The following is a 24,029-nucleotide window of genomic DNA, read 5'->3' on the forward strand; positions in this document are numbered from 1 at the left end:
GGCCCAAGGTCACCAAGCAGCTGCATGTGGAGGAGCGGAGACGCGAACCCGGTTCCCCAGATTACGAATCTACTGCTCTTAACCACTACACCACACTGGCTCTCCAGTGTCTTTGGTGGAGGATGTTATGTTACCATTTTTATTTTTTTAGTGACAAAGTGTATTCTTCTTTTGAGTGACTTTTTCCTGCAGCTGTTTGCTAATAGTCTGGAGTTCTTCCCTCCATATTCATAAAAGCGTTGTTTAGAGTATAGGATGTTAATCATTGTTTTATTGATTTCTAGATAGTCAATTTCCCTTCTTTTTTGTTCTATAAGTTTAAGGAGGGTTTTTTTGTTCCTGTTTGTTTGTACTGTGATTAGAAGGTTATAATGTCTTGTTCTAAATTACCAATTTTTGAGGATGTTTGTTTTTTAAGGGATGCCCTCTCCTTTACCCAGGATCCTCTGATGACCGCTTTCATTGTGTCCCAGAAGAGGATAGTTGTTATGTCGCTCACATCATTGTCCTTAAAGAAGTTTTGGAGAGTTTCCAAGAGACTCTCTCTAGCTAGTTGGTTTGTGGTTAGGATGGGGCTGAAGGACCATGATGGGGTAGTTTGTGCTTCCTCACCTATTTTGAGGGTAGCTAATTTATTTTTCAGACATGTGTTTTCCTCTCGGAGTTGCTCTATTTGTTTTAGTTTCATCTGGTTTTCCTTTTCTAGAGTGGAAATGGTGCCAGTGAAAGTCTCCACTTTGGAGTTCAGGTTGCTGATTATTGTCTTCAGGGGATTCACTGTGTTCTTCAATAGTTCTGCTAGTCTCAGTTCCATTTCCCTAAGGTCCCTTTTTGTTGTTGGGCAGTTGTCATCATGGGGAGATGTTGAGGCCTCTTTGTCATTCACCATCTCCTTGGTTGGTGCCATCTCAATTGTCTTGGTGACCTTGGTCTGGGATGAGCACTGTGTTCTGTTGAAGTGGGGGGGATGTTGTGGTTTGGTGGTCATTTCAAGTATTCAAAGTGTTTCATATACCACATGTTCCTGTACGGTAGGTCAGTTTTACTAGCATCCCCATACTGTAAATGTGGAGCTTAGGGCTCATCCACACTTATCTCTCACCCTGTGCTTTCCAGGCACAGGTCCACACTTTCCCTGCCGCTTAACCCAGGAAAACCCGCTCTGTACCGCTGAACTGGAGCAACCAGAAATTTGGGTTTTCCATAGATTGTTGTTTGCTCTGCTTCAGCGGTTCAGAGTGGGTTTTCCTGGCGAAAGCAGTGAGGCAAAAAATAGTGCTCAGACACAGACTTAGAAAGTTCAGACCTGTGCCTAGAAATGAGGAGCAAATATAATTGTGGACGAGCCCTAAATCCTCCAAAATAGTGGGTTTTCTAATGGAGTAACCCTAAATTCTAGGCAGAAGCAGCAGGGCAAAGAAAAAAGGCGGGTTGACTGGGGCCAACTCGCAGTAAGGGGTAGATATAAATTCATTTTCTGTTGTGGCACTGCTGAGTGGCCTGAATTTGGCTCTTCTCCAGGCTAATCTGGCTTAGAATCTAGCAACAAGGGTTGGGGGCTAAGATTCCTGCCTAAGGCCCTGTCTAGTTACACAAACACGCACACGGCTGAAAGACGTTATTTGCATGACTGAGGTACATTTTCGTAACTCACGTCCTTTCCTGGCCACTGTGCACCACCTAATGCAGCTTGTGCAAGACAAATCCCTTTCTGCTTACTTTGAAATGTCCCTTGTGGGCAGAGGAAACCTAGGACCCTGGTGCTGTGAATAGAAAGTTCCAGACTGAAGCAATTCTCATTTGACAGCAAAGACTCTGCAAGAACAAAGAGTGTGGAGCAGAGCTGAGTTGCGTGAGTCCACCGGCTGCATGACGGCCCCAGTTCACCTAATTAGCACTGTATCAAAATGGAGCAGCAGTGAGGAGAGTCCATTATCTGGTGCTTATATATTACCACAGGACATCATTACCTCGGCTGCCGAAGGTTGCCATGATAATTATATTGATAAGGGGGATTGGATTGGCAATGTGGTATAGATCCCCAAAGTATCTGTTTATCAAGTTACTTTATCTTCTCTGTCTAATTTATGTGACTGTTAACTAATGTATATATTGTCAGTGGCTGCTCTATCCCGGCATCTCTTGTTTCTGCAGCACATCTCTCCTTCTGCGCTATTGAATTCTCTCTAGCCTTGCATTGTTTCTCTCTCCCTCTGCCTCTTATCTCTGCCTTTTATCCATCCATCTTTCCATATGCACATCCCTCTCTCACTCTCTCATTTCCTCCGCTGGTCGATCTGTGTTTGCTCTTCCAAAAAAAAAGAGAAAGAAAAAAGTGACTCTTCTGTTCTTATTGAACCAGAGACGCATTCAACTCCTGAGAGAGAGGAGCAAGGGGAATTTCATATTCACACATCTACGCCAAAGTCTATAATCCTCACAATGCACAAGGCTAGCTTTGAAATGTCTCTGCTGAGCTGGCTAAGAGAGCCACAGTTGCCATCTTGCACCTTACACACCAACATGAAAAGGCAGGCAGGGAAGGGCCAGAGAGCAGGTTGTAACCCTCTCTGCACCACATGGGGCTCCTCAGAAGCAATTGCTGCAAATGAGTCTCTCATGCACTCCCACCTCGGCTGTTGCCTGGGGCCAGGTAAGCAATCCAAGGTCAGTAGCGCTTGTCTGGAGCCTTCAACTACCATGAGAACAGAGACACTGGTCTGGAGATTCAGGAGAGACTCCTGGGCAAACTGTTCATGCTGCGGATGCAGGAGTCCCATAATTGTATGCTCCCCTGTGGTCAGAGAAACCTTGCACATAGAAAAGTGGCTACAATCCTCCTGCTTGGTTTTCTGTTTGTAGGGGAACCATTTATAGCGGGGAGACATTCAACACTGCAGACTGGACTGAAATAATTTCAGGAACACTTTTAGGTTTTAGGCCGGGGTGGCTAACTCCCAGGTCAAGGTTCTGATCCAGCCCCCACTCCAGCAAATTTTAAATCCCACCAAGCCCTCACCAATTATGGCAGCAGCAAAAAGGGAAGAAAACAAGGCCTGGGGGTACACGTCACCCCCTCTCCAGTCTTCAGATCCATCAGTTGGTGAGCAGAGAGAGGACAGTACACATACCTTCCAACATTTATCCGATGAAAATAGGGACACCCCATTCCATAATGATAATTTTACTATTTATACCTCACACATCTTACTGGGTTGCCCCAGTCTCTCTGTGAAGCTTACAACATTAATAACAACAACAACAACAACAACAACAACAACAACAACAACAACAACAATAATAATAATAATAATAATAATAATAAAAACAACATAATAAAACATTGAACATTAAAAAAACCCCTTCCCTATACAGGATTGCCTTCAGATGGCTGGGGGGCCAGATAACTCCATACCTTCCAGTGAAAATAGGGACATCCTATCATACCCTCCAACATTTCTCCAATGAAAACATTTCTTCTTTAGGGTGTCCTAAGGAAAAGCAGGACATTCTAGGATCAAATCAGAAACCAGGATGGCTTCCCTAAATCAAGGATGTCCCTGGAAAATGGGAACACTTGGAGGGTCTGCAGTCCATGCCCTTCCTCAGTTCACCTACAGAGAACATGTTGGGAGGAAGGGCCTGTGGGTGCATCTGCCCATGTGAGCATCCAGAGGACAGGATCACACTTCAAAACGACCTTGACAGATTAGAGAACTGGGCCAAAACAAACAAGATGAATTTTAACAGGGAGAAATGTAAAGTATTGCACTTGGGCAAAAAAAATGAGAGGCACAAATACAAGATGGGTGACACCTGGCTTGAGAGCAGTACATGTGAAAAGGATCTAGGAGTCTTGGTTGACCACAAACTTGACATGAGCCAACAGTGTGACGTGGCAGCTAAAAAAGCCAATGCAATTCTGGGCTGCATCAATAGGAGTATAGCATCTAGATCAAGGGAAGTAATAGTGCCACTGTATTCTGCTCTGGTCAGACCTCACCTGGAGTACTGTGTCCAGTTCTGGGCACCACAATTCAAGAAGGACACTGACAAACTGGAACGTGTCCAGAGGAGGGCAACCAAAATGGTCAAAAGCCTGGAAACGATGCCTTATGAGGAACGGCTAAGGGAGCTGGGCATGTTTAGCCTGGAGAAGAGGAGGTTAAGGGGTGATATGATAGCCATGTTCAAATATATAAAAGGATGTCACATAGAGGAGGGAGAAAGGTTGTTTTCTGCTGCTCCAGAGAAGCGGACACGGAGCAATGGAGCCAAACTACAAGAAAGAAGATTCCACCTAAACATTCGGAAGAACTTCCTGACAGTAAGAGCTGTTTGACAGTGGAATTTGCTGCCAAGGAGTGTGGTGGAGTCTCCAACTTTGGAGGTCTTTAAGCAGAGGCTTGACAACCATATGTCAGGAGTGCTCTGATGGTGTTTCCTGCTTGGCAGGGGGTTGGACTCGATGGCCCTTGTGGTCTCTTCCAACTCTATGATTCTATGATTCTATTATCTCCCTCCATCTGCATACAAGAGTGTGGGCCATAGCCCAATGGCAGAGTTTCTGCTTTGCATGCAGAAAGTCCCAAGTTCCATCCCCAGCAACTCCAGGCAGGACTGAGAAAGAACAGCACCTGAAATCCTAGAGAGCTACTGGCAGTAAGCCCAGATGAAACTGAGGTAGATGGACTAATGGGCTAACTCAGCACAAGGCACCTTCCTGGTGGCCACACCCACTGCTGTCCTGCAGCCCTTGGAGGGTTGGCCAAGGGTAAAGAGGACCAGGGCCTAAGAGGGTTAGGCACTCCTTGGTTAGGTCCTTGGTCTCCAAATCTCACAGAAGGCCCCACAGATGCCTTGTGCTCGGTAGCAGCAGTAGCACTGCCATTTTTATTTCTTTCATCGAGAGAAACAGAAGGGGGGGGAACAATTGCATGCAATGTGTAAATTAAAAATGGGTTCCATGTTGCAGGTGGTTTGACCCCCTTGTCTCTCCCATTTTTAAAAAAGCAAAAAACTTTATCAGTTCGGACAACCATATACACAGCCCACAGACTACCATAGCAACTGAAGCAATTGAGCCACATTGTGATTTGGTAGATTTATCCACAAAACAGCTCCCACTCTCATGGTACTAAGGAAGCTCTCGGGTTTGTGAATATCTGCACTCTGGATGAGAGCCCGTCACTTGCAACCCACGCTGCTCCACTCCCTGAACTGAAATCTGTTTCTCATGCCTCCCATGGAGCAGAGGTGGCAATGGCATCCACAGATGTCGCTTCAAGCAGCAGGTATTACTCACCAATTAAGGAGAGAGGCAAAGTACAGCCATAATTTCTAAAGAAATTTAAGATAACTACCCTGCAAGTGCCGAAGACGCCACTGAACAATCGCTCAGCATGTTTTCAGGCAGGTCGTGGGTTTTTGCAAAAGGTAAGAAGCTGGTAAACAGCTGTTTTAATGCAGGAGGCTGTGGGAGAGGAAGATGCTTCATTTCCCATGGGTGCAAGGAACAGAAAATAGTTATGAATTATACAAGGCAATTTCACATGTTACTGCTGTAAAGTGTGTCCTGATATCCGCAGCATCCCTGTTCTGACTCCCTGACTCAATATCAGGTACAAGAACTCAAATCCCAAAGCAGACAGGTGGTAGTGTTGGAATTTTTAAGGATGACAGCAATGTCCCCTCTTCCAAGCCTCAACGCTGATGCTGGTGCTCTACCACAAGCTCAGGCAGGCAGCACTGGGTAAGATCCACTCCACCCAGTTCACCCATCCAAATCTTGGCATGATGCACACCAAACCATGGACAAGTGAGGATTTACTATGGTACTGCCTGACCTGGCATTACAAAGCAGTACTGCAAGGCTAGAGGGCTGGCTGAGAAAAACCTAACCCCTGTTGGATGGGATGGGGACCAGAGAGGGGGAAGACTCTTAACTGTCTAATCCCCACTCATCTCATTACCTTGCCAGTCCTCCTCCCATTGCCAAATCTCCCTCTGCCTGTGATCACACCAATAGAAAACCCCAGGTATATGACAAGGGTATTGTTGACTGTGTGTACACCAGTTTTTTAAACAATTGTGACCAAATATCCACAGAAGAGTCATTCTTATTGTGCATATCTTTTCTTTGCAAACATGGGTCTGGGGGATTTGGCTGTGGGAACCTGAGCTGGTGAGAGAGAACTGGATCAGCAAGAGAGGGTCAAAGGGCCTCATCCCGCCAGCCTCTTCTCTTCTGGAAATTGCATCTTCCTGGAAACTGGGTCAATGCTGACAACAGAGGAGGTACAGCATGGACTCATTCCAGGAGAATCTGGGGCTTCCGACTGCTTGTGTCAGAACAGACAAAGATGGGACAGGGAGAGTCAAAAATTAGCTGTAGCTCTCCCCATCCTTGATCATTTTCTAGTTTCACGCTTTAAAATACCCAGCCAGTCTGGCTAAGTAGTAAGAACATTGGCCTTTTTGTGTGTAGTTGCAGTTGCTTACCCTTTGTTGCTGATGAGTAATTTCTCAATTACACCCCTGTAGATAAAGGACGCCAATGAAAGACAACGTGAAAGTCAATGGGCCTAGAGGCACCTCATTTGCACCAGGCAGAGCTCAGTGTCCACAAATTGATGCTAGATCACCATAAGAAGAATACTCATGTGTAACACCAACTTTATTTGCAGGAAAGCCAGACTTTCCCCTTCATGCTAGGTCCTCTTTCTTCACTTTTGTCCTGTCCCTCTGACTTAGAACATGAGCCTCTTCAGCAAGGCCATGGCATAGGAGTCAGTTCCTAGGAGCTGAGGTCCCTTCGCCCCACCCCATAAAACATTTGAGGGAGCAAGGCCCTCACAAAAACATTATGGGCATTGCCATTCAAATGGTGTGGGTCCGCCCCATCATGTGATCAATTATGCAGGGGGGCTTACCTGCCCCCCCCCAATATTTTACTCAACCCAGCACCCCTGGGCCATGGCGTACTTGGACAGCAGCTAGCAGAAGTGAAAGACCAAATAAGTTCATGTAGTTGAAAAGCTTGTCATATTTTAAATAAACTTGTACTGTATATCTTTTTTACTCGTTTGGGTTGCTGCTCTGTGCTAGGTTCAAAACTGCTCAGCGCTAGATTCAGTTCCTTGTATTTGTTTTCTGCTATAAATTGCTATTTTCTTTTTTTCTTTTTTATAATAATATTTATTACTTTTACAACAATTTAAACACTTACAAAAGAAAAAACAAAGAAAAAACAATACATTATAATACAAAAGCGCTACATAAAAATTAACAAAACAAAACAAAAACACTTTTAAAACACATCAAAAGAAAGAAGAAGAAAAAAGAAAAAAGAAAAAACTTCCAATATCTTATCTTTCTTTTCCATATTTCCACGGCCTCCTCACACCTCCCTTTTTGTATTCCACTTCTATTAATTATTTCAGCAATTCCTTACCATCTTCCCCTGTTTTCTATCCTATAATTATCTTAACACCTTTTAACCTTATTTTCCTTTAATACTCTATTAATCTATTTATACTTAATTCCTTATAACATTTCTACTGAAGCCATATAATTTCATTCCAACATTCTTCTAACATTCATTAATTTTACAATATTTCTATAAATAGTCTTTAAACTTTTCCCAGTCTTCTTCCACCGACTCTTCTCCCTGGTCTCGGATCTTGCCAGTCTTTTCTGCCAATTCCGTCTAGTCCATCAACTTCATCTGCCATTATCCAACACTTCAGTGCTTTTAAAAAACAGCCATTCTCTCAGCCAGCAAAAAGCAGATGATTCACAACAAAGTTTAGGCGTCTGGCAGGGCAGGTCCACCTCCTTCTTTAGCATCCGTCAATATCTTAAGTTTTACTCGAGGCTTCCTGCCCTGCCCTGCCAAACCAATCCAGGAACATCCCTCTGCCACCTCCTGAAACAATCCCTCCCATCCAAAACTTGCACTTTTTGGCACAAAAGCAACATCCCCGGCAACACAGCAACCCTCATCCCCACCACAACAGCTCGGCCCAACCATAACAACTTCAGATTTGTCCATATTTCCCAATCCCCCTTCTCTTCAATCCAACGTCCTTCACAGTAAATTCACATTTTGGCGGTCCTACTGACCCCCAAAAAATCTCTCTTTCTCAGCCGATGTTGATCCTATCTCCTCCTGAAGCTCTGTCAAACTTTCCTTTCCCAGTTCTGGTGGGGTTCTGATCCTCAAATTCATCTGTTTTTCTTTAAGCTCCATCATAGCAAATGTCAGCTTATATTCGTCAAGTTGCTTTTGAATGTATGGGGCTCTCTCACACTCCAATTGTGTTGTTTTACATTCAGCAGCAAACGTTTCCTCCCTGACTTCATCCGCAGTTTGCCGTATTAAAGTAGATTCCTGTGTCAATTTCTGGGTGGTTTCTGTGTTGGTGTTCACCTTTTGTCCCAGATTATTTAAACTTTCTACAATTAAATCAATTTTATTATTTGCAGCGTCCGCTTTCACATTCATCACTTCTGTTTTCTTGTGAAGCTGTTCCAGCGAGTCATTTATTTTCAATATTGCGACCACTAAGGCCTCTTCTGTTCACATTTCATCTGTTCTTTCCTTTCCATTTGCCATAACACTTAAGAGATTCAAGGTCAATCCCAGAGTCACACAGTTTTTATCTTGCTATTTTCTTATAGCCCAGGTTGTAGAGGACTTCTTTCCTGCTCCCTGAAACACCCTGCCCTTGCTCGGAAGCAATTGATGGATCCCAAAATAAGCATTATAACAATCACTATCTATCTATCTATCTATCTATCCATTCATATATGCATTCCCCACTTCAGCTTATGGTCCCAGGGTGGGTTATAACAGATCAAACTACGTAAAACTATCAAATAACATCTACACCATTGTATAATGCCTCATTTAAAGTACTCACTCCCTGAGTTCAGGTCAGCACTGACACTGGGTGTATTTTCCATCAGGTTGAGACTCTCGTCTTTTGTCCAGCCTTTGAGAAACAGTTGTAGTGACCTATATTTTGGGATGTTGTCCAACAAATATAGGTACAGTGAAATCCCCACAACTTGTGCACAATGCTACTGCGCTGATCAGATTTGGCTATGTAGTAGCCAAATCATGACATGGGGAAGTAAAGTCAGTTCAGAGTTAGGGATTCTTATATTGCTTTGAATGTGCAAATAATTCCCCCACAAGTGATAGGAGAGTCAAAGGGGGGGGGGATCAACCACCATTTTGACCGAGCATTATGTGCCTTCCTGCAGTAAAGTATGGCTAACCATCCTTAGCTTCAAGAAGAGGAAAAACTCATACAAAAGGAGAGGAAATTCAAACATAGTAATTACAGCAAGCTATCAGAACAAAAGCAAATAGCCAGCTCCCACTAAAGCACTATAGCATGAAATTGCTGCAGAAAAACAGTAAATGCAACACCTGTTTCTAAGTTACTTTTCTTTGAAAGAACTGCATTCAGACTGTACAGAACTCTCCATAAACTACTCTTCCAATGAAAATTAAATGTAAGACAAATTTCCCAGCAGCAGGTAAGCAATAGGCAGTCAAGTTGACCCCTGTGCTGCAGTAAGAATAATAAGACTCCCTTAGCCTAGAGTCACAACTGTCTGTCTGTCGGGCACAGACTTTCTGCTGTGATTTTTAAGGCAGACGTATTGGAGTGAAATGTGATCAATGTGCACCTTCCCAGCTCCCCCCCCCCTCCAAAACAGGCCCCTTCAGACTTAAAAAAACACCCTGCAGGTCTAATCTAGCACTGGTGTAACTACACTGAAGAAAAGAGCTCATGCTGCAGGAGGAATTTGGCCCATGAAGTCTGGATTTACCACCCAGAGACTGCAAATCAATACCAAAATGGAAAGTTGCCCAGTTGCAAATAAAGACACTTTACCACATTATTCTGTGTGCCGGTGGGGGGTGGAATGACTTTTAACAAGCAATATCTGTGCGTCCTGAACACAAACGTAAATAAACCTAAGATTGTGCAGTGTAGTTTAATGATATTTAATGCACTGGCTGCCGCTGCAGGAGCCCCTCAATCAAACTAGTGCTGTGTTTTTGGGGAATATTACATGGTCTGAGATAATGGCACATTCCTGCCTGGAACAAACAATCACAAGTCACATTTTCATCGCTTCATTATTTTCTTTCATCAGTGATGATTAATATATGCAGAATAGAACCTTACCTACTTGGGTTGTGGGGAGGGAGGAAGAACTAGAGTTTTTTCCTCACAGTTGATGGTTCCATTAAACTATTGGCCCCCTAAGACTACAAAGTGCCAAGCCCTTTCATAAGGTGCTTGCAGGCCTAAGGAAACTGTCAGAAACCAATAGGGTTGAATCACAGGTTCCTTGAAACAAATAACATTAAGTGGTAATATAGGAAACAGCTCTCAGGACAGAGAGACGGTTTTAATTCCAGATACTTTCTCTTTGTAAACCCCTTTGAGGGTTTGTTGTTTTTTTAAGTCGAGCAGTATAAAATTGTTATGAATTAAATAATACTTTCCCATGACACCATAAGAATTTTTATGATTACTAATTATCATTACACTGAATATTTGTCGCTGGCCTGTCCATTGTCTCTGCCTTGGGTGACAATGGATTGCGCCTCCGGTACGAATATTAATATTCAGTGTAAGTAACAATCATTGGAGATAGTAATAAAAAAGTATCACGGGGTTCTGGGAAAGTATTATTTATTTTGATTGAGGGCTAAAGAGCGGTTTTCCCTGGGGGAAAGTGGTGGGACAAGATGGAGAAGCCCTTTGTGAGAAATAGACCTTAGATTTCTGCAGCAAGGAAGCCACATTTGGGACTCATTTCAGCATCTGGCATCCTTGGGCAGTTGGCAGGACCATCCCCTGACCCGTGCCTTGCCCCTTCTCAAAAAAGTTTCAGCCTGGCAGAACACTGGGCAGCTGGGCCTAACATGTCCTAGAATGCCCTCATCATCACATCACAAGGGTCCAACAACAGATTCAGCCCACCAGAAGGTGCCCTGCCTAGAGCCCTCTCAAACCGGGAGCCACCCTTCCTACACTTTTCTCCCTGTCAACACACAACCCACCCAAGTCCCTTGCTCTCCTGTAAACATTCTCCTCAGGTGGCAGATGTTTCTGCTGTTGACTTTGAGGCATCAAAGCACAAAGCTACAGCTTTGCCTCCTTAAGAGCATGCGTGCTCACATGTCTTGGGCAATCATTCAGACAGCCTTGACTTTTAAGTGGCTCCTGGGTCCTGCACATCCTATTCATCACTCTCTGTGGCTCCTGGTTCTTCAGTCTCAGGTCTCTAAGCATCTCTGTGGTCTCAGTGAAAGAGGGTCCTTCAACTTCCTGTACATTAGAGCACTTTGCAGCGGGATCAAAGTAGGGATCCTTATTTTTGTTCCAGCACAATACTGCTAAGTTCTTTATCATGTTCCAGTCTGTGGAGCTATTTCAGTGAGCAAGGAAGGGGAAATGTGTGTCTGCTGCACCTGCCACCTCAAACAGCTGCAGCTTACTCCAGCAGTAAGTTCAGATACAAGGTACATAATCGTGGTCTGTACAGATGCACCAAAGCGAACTGGAGTAAATTATTGCTCATTGCACCAGCAGTGCTGCTTTAGACACTTCAGAGCATCAGACCAATACCACTGAGTTACTGCTGGAGAACATCAAACTACTGATTTTTGAGAGGGTAAGTGTGAATGCAATTAACTTTACAGGGTTGAATTGTTCTTTTAAGCAGACTGTTTCATTATCAAGGTTACTTATTAGTTTAGCTCTTTTCAGAAGCCATGCCTTCGAAACCTAAGTGCTGCCGACGGAGCAGAACTAAAGTGGGGGGGGGGTGAAACCTCCAAGCAATCTGGCAAGACGATCACCTTAATCTAGTGCTGTTCAGAAATCTCTCCTCTAATTTAGTGAAAGCTTTCTTCACCTGTTCCTTTTTTTCTGCCTCATTTTCATATAATATCAGGGGGTGTAGAGTTGAACTCGCTTTATCACTGAGATGCAACTGTGGGTGTTCATTTTCCCATTAAACCTTTCTCCTACGCTCTGTAACCTCCCCAGCTGGCTGCACTTACAGATCAGAAAAAGCCCCATAGGAAGAGCTATCTCATGACGTCTTCCTCTAGGCTTTAATTGACGCATTGGAGGCCAGGGAGGGTGGCTGCCGCCTGGGCCCCTGATTTTGTTGTTAAGGGAAGACTTTCCTGTTAAAAAAATGTCTATTTGTGCAGTGATACATTTTTAAAAGTAAAAAAAAAAACTTCACTTAAGACATACACAAGTGAGTAATTCATGAAATCACAGAATTACGGAGTTGTAGAGTTGGAAAAGAACCTTAGGGTCATCTAGTCCAACTCCCTGCAATGCAGGAATCTCAGTTAAAGCATCCATCTTCCCTTTGCCCTCAGAGATGTCATCATATGGGTAAAGCTAATTAGCTGCATGGTGCTGTGACATCAGTGTGTGGCCTATGTGTTCCCTGAGAACATATCATACAATCCTATATTTTCTGCTCAGAAGGAGATCTCATTTAATTCATGGGGCTTACTCCTAGGAAAGTGAGGATAGCATTGTTTACTTAAGGCTCTAAAGCACTTTGCAAGTGCTTAGAGGTATACTTGCCGTCAGCAATAATAGTTGTAACTGTTGCCCTTCACTTTTCCTAACTGTTGATTATAACTGAATTGAAAATTGATGGGTTTTGTTCATTTTTGCTTTGTTCTTCCCAATCAACCTTCCCTCTCTCTCTCTCTCTCTCTCTCTCTCTCTCTCTCCCTCTCTCTCTCTCACACACTCCTATGCTTGCATGCATAGATGTTTCTACTGTCTGTGCAAAGGATTTTGACCTCAAATCTATCATATCCTCTTAGGATCTACTCCCAACACTGGTCTCATAAATTCCCCTCATGTGCTTTGTTTCAGATTCCACTAGAACCCTGCCTTCCAGCGCTGGGACAGAAGCTTCTTGCCCTCCCTAAGAAAATGGGGGCTGATGGTGAACATGCAGTTCTAAGGAACATTCTAGTCAGTCTCAACTTAATGCTGCTAGGGTCCATCTTCAGACCTTTCGAGTGCCGCCTGGAAGTGATGACAGAGAGAATCAAGAGACAGGTGACTGACGCCGAAGGGGGCTTTACCAACTACACGGCACCTATCAAAGACCAGCCCATGGTCTTCAGCCATATATACAACATAAATGTGCCTCTGGACAGCCTCTGCGCAACATCCCTAGAGGCTTCCTCTGACCCAGAGGTGAGTTCAGAAGATGACCGGATGACGGAATACACCGAACAGACCTCAGACAGTGAGAGCCAGGTCACCTTCACCCACAGGATAAACCTCCCCAAACAGACTTGCAAGTGTACCGCCTCCTCCCGGGACATACAAGAGCTGCTGAGCAGGATTGAGATGCTGGAGAGGGAGGTGTCCATGCTCCGTGACCAATGCAACTCCAATTGCTGTCAAGAAAATGCAGCCACAGGTAGTAACTGATGCCGTGGGGTCTTGATGAAAGCTAAGAAAATTCAAATAAAAAAAGAATGAATTTATGAGTCATTTGCTTAGTGTTTCTCAAACTTGGGTCCCCAGCTGTTGTTTGACTACAACTCTCAACATCCCATCGGGGGTGATGGGAGTTGTAGTCCAACAACAGCTGGAATCCCAAGCACTGCTTGGGTAGGCAGAATTCTGCATTGTGCTTTCAGATTTCCAGGAAGGTCATCAAGCTTTGCAGACCTGGAATTTGCTCTAGTTTTAACCCTAACTCGCAACATTAGATTCACTTTCGTTTTTTAAAAAGCCACAGGTATATATCTTTCTCTCCTTCTCTTCCTTTTTCAACACCTCTCTCTCTTTCCGCAGCACCCTAAACAAAACACAACAACAAGTATGTGCCCCCTAGCCACCCAGTTAAAGGTATGCCTAGTGACATGCCATGGACAAAATAAATTAATTAATCATATGGAAAGGTCAAAATTGGTGGACCCTCCTTATCCATTTGGGCAGGATGTGTGCCCAACTGGCAGGTTGCTGTGCTCCCCCTTTCAGGTATATACCACACCTTGCTGGCTTTGGAAGGTCAGTCCCAAGGTCAGCTTTCAGCCACTGGGTATTTAGTTGATTTAGGGGGAAGATACCTGAATGCGCTTAGGCATGACTCTTAGGTGGGGGGTTCCCAGAGTGTGGTCCATGGACCACCTGTGGTCCACAAGCTTCATTCATACAGCCTACAGCATGGCTGTGGATTTGTAGTTGAAGTCGGGAGATAGCACATCTATCGCATTAACTATTCATATAGATTTTTTGAATTGGATTTTATTGCTTCTTCTATTTCTTGCATTGGATTTTATTGTATTATGATTTGAATTCTATGGAATTCAGATTGTAATGCAATGCAATGTATAAGAAATAAAAAAGCAATAAAAATAAAATTAAAATGATAGGGCACCTGGCATAGCACATTACGATTACTATAACCAGCCAAAATAATAATAATCATTAAGTGGTCCATCAAGACCCTCAGCAGTTTTCAAGTGGTCTGGGGTGGAGAAGTTTGGGGACCACTGTGCTAAGCCACACTTCGTGCCCAGCCCACCAAACACACTAGTGAAATGACTAACTGGAAGCTAAAGCTTGTTGATAGTGGTGAGACAGAAGCAGAGGGACAATTCTGGCTATTGGGCTGTCCAGGGGGTGCTGAAGAATGAAAATGCATGCATGAGAATGTCTACTCTTATCTGGGAGGCTTGAAAGCATCCTCCTCCATGGACAATGCTTCAGACATGATGGAGAAGTTGAGGGACCAGGTAACCTGAACGCTTTGTGCTTTCTCCCTGCATATATCCATCACAATTGAAGCAGAGCTTTTACATCTCTCCTAGATGAGAAATGTCCAAGGTGAGCCCATGTTGGGAGCTCATTTCCCTGCTAAGGGAGATGCTAAAGTTCTGTTCCAGATGAGATGGAGAAGTGCAGAAGCAGAAATCAGTGGAGTGCACATCCAGGACTGAGTGTGAGAATCTCTACACATTCATCTGCCAAACAGAAGTTTACATATTTATTATATCCTTTATCAAGTTTGTAACCAAACCTCTGTTCAAAGAACTCAGGATGACATGCATGAGGCGTTGTCCCATGTTGCCTGCATAACTTCCCTGCGAGGTGGGTTAGGCAGTGAGATAATGATTTGCCCAGCTAGCTTCATGGCTGAATGAATATTTGGAGTCGAGTCAAAATCCCCCCCTCCCCAAGTAACAAAAACACACGGAAGCATTGAATATGAGGAGGACTATGACAAAAGTTGATGAGGTGTCAAAATTCTTCAAAAGATTCATTGGGGGCCACAATATCAGTGGTAGCATTTCATTTAATCCCCACATCTATTGCCCAGTTAAAAACACACACAAGTTTTCTGGCAGCCCAGATTGCATGCACCAATTTGAGCTGAGAGTTCTCAAGCAATAATTTTGAGCTCAGCCTTAGTCTGAACCCAAGCTTAGCTTGGCATGTGCACAGGGCTTCTTGAGTTAGGGAGGCCCGGGAGATAAAGGTTCAGGGAAAGGTTTGAACTGTTGAGAAACACTACCCTAGAGAGACTTCGACATCTTGAGGAAGTCTCTCCCTTGTTGTCAGACAGCCAATCAAAACCAGAATGTAGAGACTTAATGTTAATAAAAACATTTTTAAAAACCCAGAGTGTAGAAGCAGTAAAGCTCAGCAAGACATATTGCTTTATCTTGAGCAGCCTGAAATAAAACTGTGAGGCAACAGTTTGCAAAAACCATCTTGTAGCTGAAAGCAGTATGGTTTCTACTGAGCCTGCTTTCTACTGAGTGGGGGTGACTTCAGCTGATGGTCTACCCTCTTCCAGCCTACATTTGTCTCACTGCAGCACTGCTTTCCTTTGTCTCACTAGCTGTAAATTACATTATTCCATTCATATTAATTCATAAGAAACAGAATGGGAGGTGGGAGGTGGGGGAGTGGTAATCAATCATGTATCACTTGCAGACTGAAAGCAAGAACAGCAGCAAATACAGATTGTATTCACTTGATTGATCCCCATTCCAGACATGGGCCAAATAAGCCAAAAGTGGCCATTTGCAAGCCTGTTTCTGTTTTCACTGGTCTTCTTCAATATCTCTTGGCTGCGCAATTTAGTTCCCCACTACCTGGGGGTGTGGTTTGTGGGAGTGAGGCCAAATTGTGGGCCTTGTGGACCCAATTGGTGCTCAGGCCAGGCCAAAATGCACCTGTGGGTGGGAGGTTTCCCACCCCTGCAATATATCAAATAATACAGTGCTTTCTATCTTCTGAAGCTGCAATCCTGCATCCAATTGCATATGCATAAGTCCCTTAGCATACACATGGCTGTTAGCAACTGTAAAAAAACCAACATAAATAAATCAGAAGTGTGTGCATGCACACACAGTTAAAAGACCTGGGAGAGTATCTTTAGCAGTCAGAAACCATCAACAAAAACATTTATAATGAAAGCACTGGTTTTCATCTGAATAACAAAGCACAAAGCTTTGTGGAGCTCACTTGTATACCTTCAGGTTTAGTCTTCCAAAAGACACGGTTCAGTTGGTCATCTCTAGAAGTCTGTTCTTCAAAACTAAAGAAACAGCAGGCTATTGTAATAAGGTGGTTTTCAAAGGGGTTTGTTGGTATAATGAATCTCAGTCCCAAAAGAGAGAAGCAGAGTACAGAAAATGCTTTACACCTGAGGGAATATTGTAAAAGAGAGAGGCGTTTTTGAAAGAGTTTCTGCCTGCCTCCTTGACATTGTGTACACATTCAGCAGGGAGAGCCATGGAAAAAATACTAAAATTAATCCTTGCTTCCAAATATGTGGGAGTTCCTAAACCTGGCAGCCTCATTTACAAACATCACCATTGCGGATCAGTCCCCAGGGGGCAGGGGAGAAGGGAACCCATTTCCCTGCAAACACTACACCATTTGCTACTGCATGTTTTGTAAAAGAGCATTGTAGGAGACTAAAACATAGGACGAAAACCACTTGGCAAATAGGAGCACTCATCTCAAAATAGCTACTAGCCCAGGTTTCATTTCTCTGCCAGTGTCCCCCAAAATTCTTTCTCTCTATGCAGCATCTCACAAAAGACTTCAATTCCTGCTGACACCAAAGACAGAGCCAAAATTTGACACCTGAGGCAGGCACCTCACTCTGCAAACACACAAACCACTACACACACAACAATGGCTCCTCACACCACCTCACTTAATCCTTTTCACAGCAAGCAGGCCCCACATTTGGCAAGTTAATGAATTCTGCTGTCTTGACCAAGCACAGCATTGCCTTTAAGAAGGACCTTTAAGAAGGACCATCACAAGAGCTGCCAGGCCTCCACACCTGACCGGCTTTCAGGGAAAATCTTAGCATAAAGGGACCCTGCAGGTTGTCTTCTGCTCAGCTTAATAAAAGCTCTTGCTGTTACTTCATTCGCATATGCATTGTGCCAAGCTCCTACGGATGCAGGTTCTGTTTCCTGGCTGCAGCAGGAAGAGCACTAGGCCACCATCACGGCTTGCCTCCCAGCCTCCTCCGCCTGGGTCTCAAAGTCTGAGGCTCCAGAGACCTAACAACATTAAATTCATCAACTTAGTATTGTTTTTGTTTGAATGTTTGAATACAGGCTGCTGGGAGCAAGTCACCAGAGGCAAAGCGATGATGCCTGACCTGCCTTTTGCCTAATATTGAGGCTGAACTTGAGAGACGCACAAACGCAAGGCAGAGTCTGCTAGTAACTTCACCCTCCTTGAGTCTCCTGTCTGATTTCTGGGCAGTGTGCAAAGGAACCAGAAAACTCCATTTCGCCACAGAGATCTGGAGGATAATAAAGTCTGAGATAATTAAGGGAAAAGATGCCCAAGAGTTGCACTTCCCAGATCAAATCAGAGCCCTTTGCAAGACAGCGCAACTGACATGTCAGCTAATTAAAATTTCAGCTGCAAACCCTGAGCAGCTAGATCAGATCATAACTTAATCAGATTCACACCCCAAAGGAGCAGGTTCACAGTGGGGGTGCTTTGGATCCAACTCTGTCACTTGAGTGGCTAGAAGTGCCTTCAGGGGTGGAGCTTGGTAATATGCTGTCCTTGCAAGGCCATTTGATGCCCTCCCTGCAGCCCTCACGTCTCCCTTGGGGAAGGAGGTGCAAGGCTCTGGCAGGGTCCTAGAGCCCTCATGCCTCCTCCTCAAAGCCAGGCAAGTGCTTACTGGGCACTCTTCTTGGCAGTCTGCACCGCTCTCACTGCCCTAAATCTGCCTCTGGTGCCTTTTGCCACCTGCAGCTGGTTCAACAGCTACAGCCATTCCTGGACTGGGAAGCACATTAGTTCATGCGCTGTTTGCTTTCAAACTGGATTACTCAATGTGCGACTTCCCTCACACTTGATCTGCAGTTTCTGCAGAGCAGCCCAATTGCCAACGGGAGTGAGGCCTTGTCAACATTTAACACATGTGCTCAGAGGTCCGCACTGATTTGCTACCAGGCCAGGTTCAAGGTGTTCCTATTAGCATAGGAAGGGATGCAGGTGGCGCTGTGGGTTAAACCACAGAGCCTAGGGCTTGCCGATCAGAAGGTCGGCGATTCAAATCCCCACGACGGGGTGAGCTCCCGTTGCTTTGTCCCAGCTCCTGCCCACCTAGCAGTTCAAAAGCATGTCAAAGTGCAAGTAGATAAATAGGTACCACTCTGGCGGGAAGGTAAATGGTGTTTCTGTGCACTGCTCTGGTTTGCCAGAAGCAGCTTAGTCATGCTGGCCACATGACCTGGAAGCTGTACGTCAGCTCCCTCAGCCAGTAAAACGAGATGAGCGTCGCAACCCCAGAGTCGGCCACAACTGGAACTAATAGTCAGGGGTCGCTTTACCTATTAGCATAGGAAGCCCTTAACCACTTGGGACCAATTGACTTGCGAGATCGCCTTATCCCACACGGGCCCACTTAACTGCTCCGATCGGTGGAATTGGCATGACTACACAGTGGCGTAGCATGTGCTACCACTGCCTGGGGCATATGCACATTGGGGCACGCCCAGGCAGGGGTGGGCATGGAGGGAGCCTGCTGTGGCTACACCAGCCTAACCTAGCCCAGTCCTAGCTGCCTCTCCTTCAAATCAGTCCAATTGGAGAGGCGCCCTCACATACACACCCCGCCAGCCCTGCACTGCATTGCAAGGCTGGCGTCAGACTGTTGGATCCCAGCCTCATGAAACGGCACCGGGGGGTGCACTCGCACACCAGAACCCAGCCAAGGAGAGGGGCAGCAATGCTGCCGCAGCCTCTCCTCTGCTTCCACCCCCAGGTCACGCCCTCTTCCTCCCTCCTTGGTGGGTGGGGTGGGGTAACCGTGGTGCCCTCCCCCTTCCCGCCTTCACTGTACCCTTTTCAGCACCTGCTGAAAACATCATTGTTTAGACAAGTCTACCCAGATGTTCTAAGGTCATTTTAATCTGTTTTAGTATTTTAACTTTTGTATGTTTTAAAATAGGGTTGTAATTGTTCTTTATTTTCTTGTTTTCTCCTTTTGCAAACCACTTTGAGGGGGGGTTTTGGGGGGGTTGTAATCAAGTGGTGTACAGATGTTATGAAATAAATAATAAGTAGATAAGTAACTTCTTGCAATATCTTGGCTCTGTTTGAAGCCAATGAAGAAGAATATCATAGCGCCTGAAATGTTAAGGGTAGTCAAAGGAGATCAGATTCCATGAGGAGATCCCTTCTGCTTTATTTTTAGTTCAAAGTGACTGCATCAGAGCGGAGTGGATCAATTTGGGGAAGCTATGTTTGGGAGAGAGGGACACAGGTGGCACTGTGAGTTAAACCACAGAGCCTAGGACTTGCCAATCAGAAGGTCAGCGATTCGAATCCCCGCGACAGGGTGAGCTCCCGTTGCTCGGTCCCTGCTCCTGCCAACCTAGCAGTTCGAAAACACGTCAAAGTGCAAGTAGATAAATAGGTACTGCTCTGGCGGGAAGGTAAACGGCGTTTCCGTGCACTGCTCTGGTTCGCCAGATGTGGCTTAGTCATGCTGGCCACATGACCCCGGAAGCTGTACGCCAGCTCCCTTGGCCAATAAAGCGAGATGAGCGCCGCAACCCAGAGTCGGTCACGACTGGACCTAAAGGTCAGGGGTCCCTTTACCTTTACCTTTTCTATGTTTGGGAGAGGGAGCGCTTAACGCTCTCCCTGCCTATCTGAATGCCTCTCTGCTTTCTCTGCCCATCTGAATGACACAGCTCACCCACCACTGCCCACCCAGGAGAAAACGCACAAGTACCACTGGTCTTCTCCCACAGAGCAAATAGCTTTTTAATTTTTATCAGGCTTTTTAATCCTCTGCTGTTTGCTTTTATGCTGCTTTGTATTTGTTTTATGTCTACTGGCTGCTTTTATGCCACTCTTTTGACTTGTGTTGCTTTAATATTTTGTTTTAATTTGCTTTTATTGTAATTTTAGAAGCTCCCTGTGGGGTAGGGTATAAATCTCTAAAAACAAGGAAGCGCAGAGAAAGGAGGAGAAGGCCTCTCCTCTGGCGGCACCACTTTCCCAGTCGCACCCAAAGGGGCTTCCAGAACAGCTGTCAACTTTTATTTTTTAAAGTGTGCATAGATCTTCCTGTGTCCTAAAAGGATGCTGTAAAGACTTTGAATTTTGATTGCTATGCACCTTTATGAAAACAAGTGTAAATATTAATATCGTCAGGCAGGCTTGGGCTTCAGTTTCATCATGGTTCAAGCAGCAGTGGCTACTTCAGGAGAAAGCAGGCCCAATTTCCCACAGGATTTTCAAACACTGGTAGGTACAAAAACCCTTGGGGCAAACAGCTTGAAAGGGCTTTTAGAAGCATTGTCAAAAGGGGCTATCCATTATTATCATTATCATCATCATTGCCTCTAATAGTGAGCTTAGCTCACTGAGTGCCTCCTGTTTTTGAGGGGAGATGAGGCCAGACACAAAAAGGCAGAGGTTTTTCTACATTATCAGGGGACTCCCTAGGTACACAGTTGTATCCAAGCATGATATTCAACTACGATTTACTCCGAGTAGACCCACTGTAATATGCATAAGTTACCTACATTAATTTAAATGGCTCTACTCTCTGTAAAACAGAGTCTAATGCCAACCCCTTTAAATTACTGTTTATTCATTTATTTTTAATCTCACATATAGTAGTCTAGTAAGGATCTGCAGGCGTCCAGGACTTACAGACTGTTGGGGGTGGTTGAGCCTATAAAGATAGGGAAATCTTAAAAAACTAAACTCCCCACGTGGTACAGCAGCATATTCCTGCATTGCAGAGAGTTTGGACCAGGTGGTCTTCAGGGCACTGGTGGAGGAAGGGGGTGCGGTAGGTGCGGTCCGCCCCGGGTGTCATCCCTGAGGGGGGTGACATCATCGCAGCGCCCCCTGGGAAGCTCATTGCGAGCAGCTAACCCTGCCCCCCGGCCAGCTAGCTCCGCCCCCACAGGTGACTAACTCCACCCCCAGGTGTGCAGCATGTGCGCCGTTCCGGGTGCCAGAGCAGCTAGTTCTGCCTCTGCCTTGCAACTCTACAATTCTATGATCCTATGGTTCCATTGCCTGGAGATGGAATTTTGAGGTGCCTTTGCTGTGGCTTTGCTTGGGAGAGCAATGATGAGAAGCCCACTCCAGCCTCATCACAGTTTTGTTAAAATTCTGGATTACTCTGTGTTCACTTCTGCCTGTGGTGATGGGGGAGAGAGGGGGAGAAAGAAAGAGAAAGAGAAAAAGAGAGAGACTTAATCTGCAATCCTATACACATCTTCCCAGGAGTAAGCCTCATTTAGCTCAATTGGATTTCCATCTCAGAAGACCTGTATAGGATTGCACCCAAAATCTGAACCCTCTAGCTCTACATAGCATGGTAGAGGCCTCTTCTGAAATCCCCTCCTCCTGAGATGATGCCTGAGCAGCATTGCAAGGCTCCTCTCACAGGACAGGGATACGCTGCAACATTTTGTTGATCTCCCACTAGTTCCCTTAATTCTGAATTTGAGCATCCCTGGTACTATCTGTGTGAAATGGGGCGCACAAAAATAAGGTAGTGGCTTATACACATGCCAGGCACTCATAGTCCCTGGTCTGGAACAAGTATCATAGTATTAAAAACAATTAACACACACACACAAACCCAGTCCAATAAGGACCTGTGAGCTTTCAAGACCTAGGAGATAATGGGTAATTGAAACAAATAATCTTAAGAGTGAAAGTTGAGGCAGAGAAAGAGGAAACTGATGTAACAGTAATACCTTGGAGATGGGGGTTGTGTGTGAGGCTCATGCCATAAACTTCTCATCCCTGTTTTCCCTCTAGGGTGCTTGCACATGGCAGCTTATTGGGAACTTGTTGCTGCTTATATATGTAAGTTTTGCCCAACATGCACACATCATTCTCATCAAAATGCCACCCCCTTGCATAATAATTTCTCATTTCATCCGGATTTACAGTTTCTGTGGAAAATCCAATAAGTAATAAAGTACCTGCGGAAACAGTAAATCCAGATTAAAATGTGGGGTGGGGAGGATATGGGGTGGCATTTTGATGAGGATGACATTGTATGGATGCTGTGAAAAAAACTGGATGTGTGAGCGGCACTGAGATTAAAATAACCTGCCATGTGGAAGCATCCTCCGTACCATTTCGAAAGTCAGCCTCCTGCCCTGTTTGGTCTTAGGCTTATAAATAAAGATGAGAAGGGGTAGCCATTCCTTTCCTTCATTCAGAGACACCTATGCTGCTCACCAAAAGCCACAGGGAACAGTTCTTCATGGCATTTTCAGTGGGGCAGAAGGCCAAGGGAGAAGCGGCAGTGGAGACCCAGGGGTCAAGCCTGAATTGGATTTTGGCATTTGTTCCACCTTTACCTGCAGACGTGTGACAGCCCTTGATCCCACCCCTCATATATCACCAATCCTATTTTTCCGAAGGCTGGTGATGCCTTTTTAAATAATAATAATAATAATAATAATAATAATAATAATAATAATAATAATAATGGTGTGCTCTGTGCACTAACTTACCTTTTACACACACATATCCAGGTATTAAATGTTGCCAGATGCACAAATTTAAACAACCCGATTGTAACATAACCAGAATTTCCATTGTGAAATTAGAGAGTCTACTAAAAAATCTTTTTTAAAAAAGTTTTAAAAGAGATGGGCCAGTGCATACATTCAGACTGAGAAATGAATGCAGAGCTAGCTATTTCACTTTAAGCAGGTATCTCAGAAAGCTAAGAGCCTTCAGAAATATGTAACAGTACAGAGGCTGCAGCTGTCTTCCTTTGCAGTGAGAACAAGGCTGGGACAAGAACACAAGAGTGCCCCTCTTTTCACCGGTGAAATGTTGGGATGTTTACGAACCCATATTGAATCATTTTGAATTTGGTCAACAAACCTACCTTTCCTCTTATTCCAAACTATATTTGACATGTGCATGTCACATTCTGCAAAAATACTGTTTTTTCCTCTTTTATCCAACATAAATTCATTCTGTGTGTCTTTCCTATAATTCATTTTTCTATTGATTGCATCTCTTCTGTATTTAGGGTTGATCCAAAATGGCACAGCAGGGACTCTTTTCATTACACCTTTCAGCTATCACAACACAGGGGTTTGTTTTAGCCATCTTTAAGAAGGGCCCCACAGACAGGGGCAAAACTGATCACATGGTTATCCTTAGCTGGCAGATGTTCCTTAGCTTTCCCAAGATGGGATAAGGATTGCAATTTTGAGCCCCGCCCCCAACCCTGGGAACATTGCTCTATTTATTAGACAAATTTTAAAACCCTCACCCCTTTGAAAAGGTAGAAAAAATGTGCACCACAAAAGAATCAGTCTAAATAATATTCATTGTTGTGAGTTGCCTTTAGCATAGTTATTATTCGGGGGAGAAATGGTTATAACCCATTACAATTTCAATATTTGGATGTCCATCACACTCCTGGCGGCAACT

At 44.6% G+C, this 24,029-nt stretch overlaps 1 protein-coding gene across 3 annotated transcripts in view; it reads left to right on the forward strand.

Moving 5' to 3' along the window:
* Nucleotides 1–24,029, forward strand: part of TNR (tenascin R) — a 402,595-nt gene that overhangs the window by 314,777 nt on the left and 63,789 nt on the right. For all 3 annotated transcript variants that reach the window (XM_081194287.1, XM_081194289.1, XM_081194288.1), the window contains one exon: nt 12,945–13,503. In XM_081194287.1, coding sequence (XP_081050413.1) covers nt 13,005–13,503 — 499 coding nt within the window. In that variant the 5' untranslated portion in view covers nt 12,945–13,004. The remainder of the gene's footprint in view (nt 1–12,944; nt 13,504–24,029) is intronic.

This window comes from Podarcis bocagei (assembly GCF_964188305.1).
Source record: "Podarcis bocagei genome assembly, chromosome: 5".
Taxonomy (NCBI): Eukaryota; Metazoa; Chordata; class Lepidosauria; order Squamata; family Lacertidae; genus Podarcis; species Podarcis bocagei.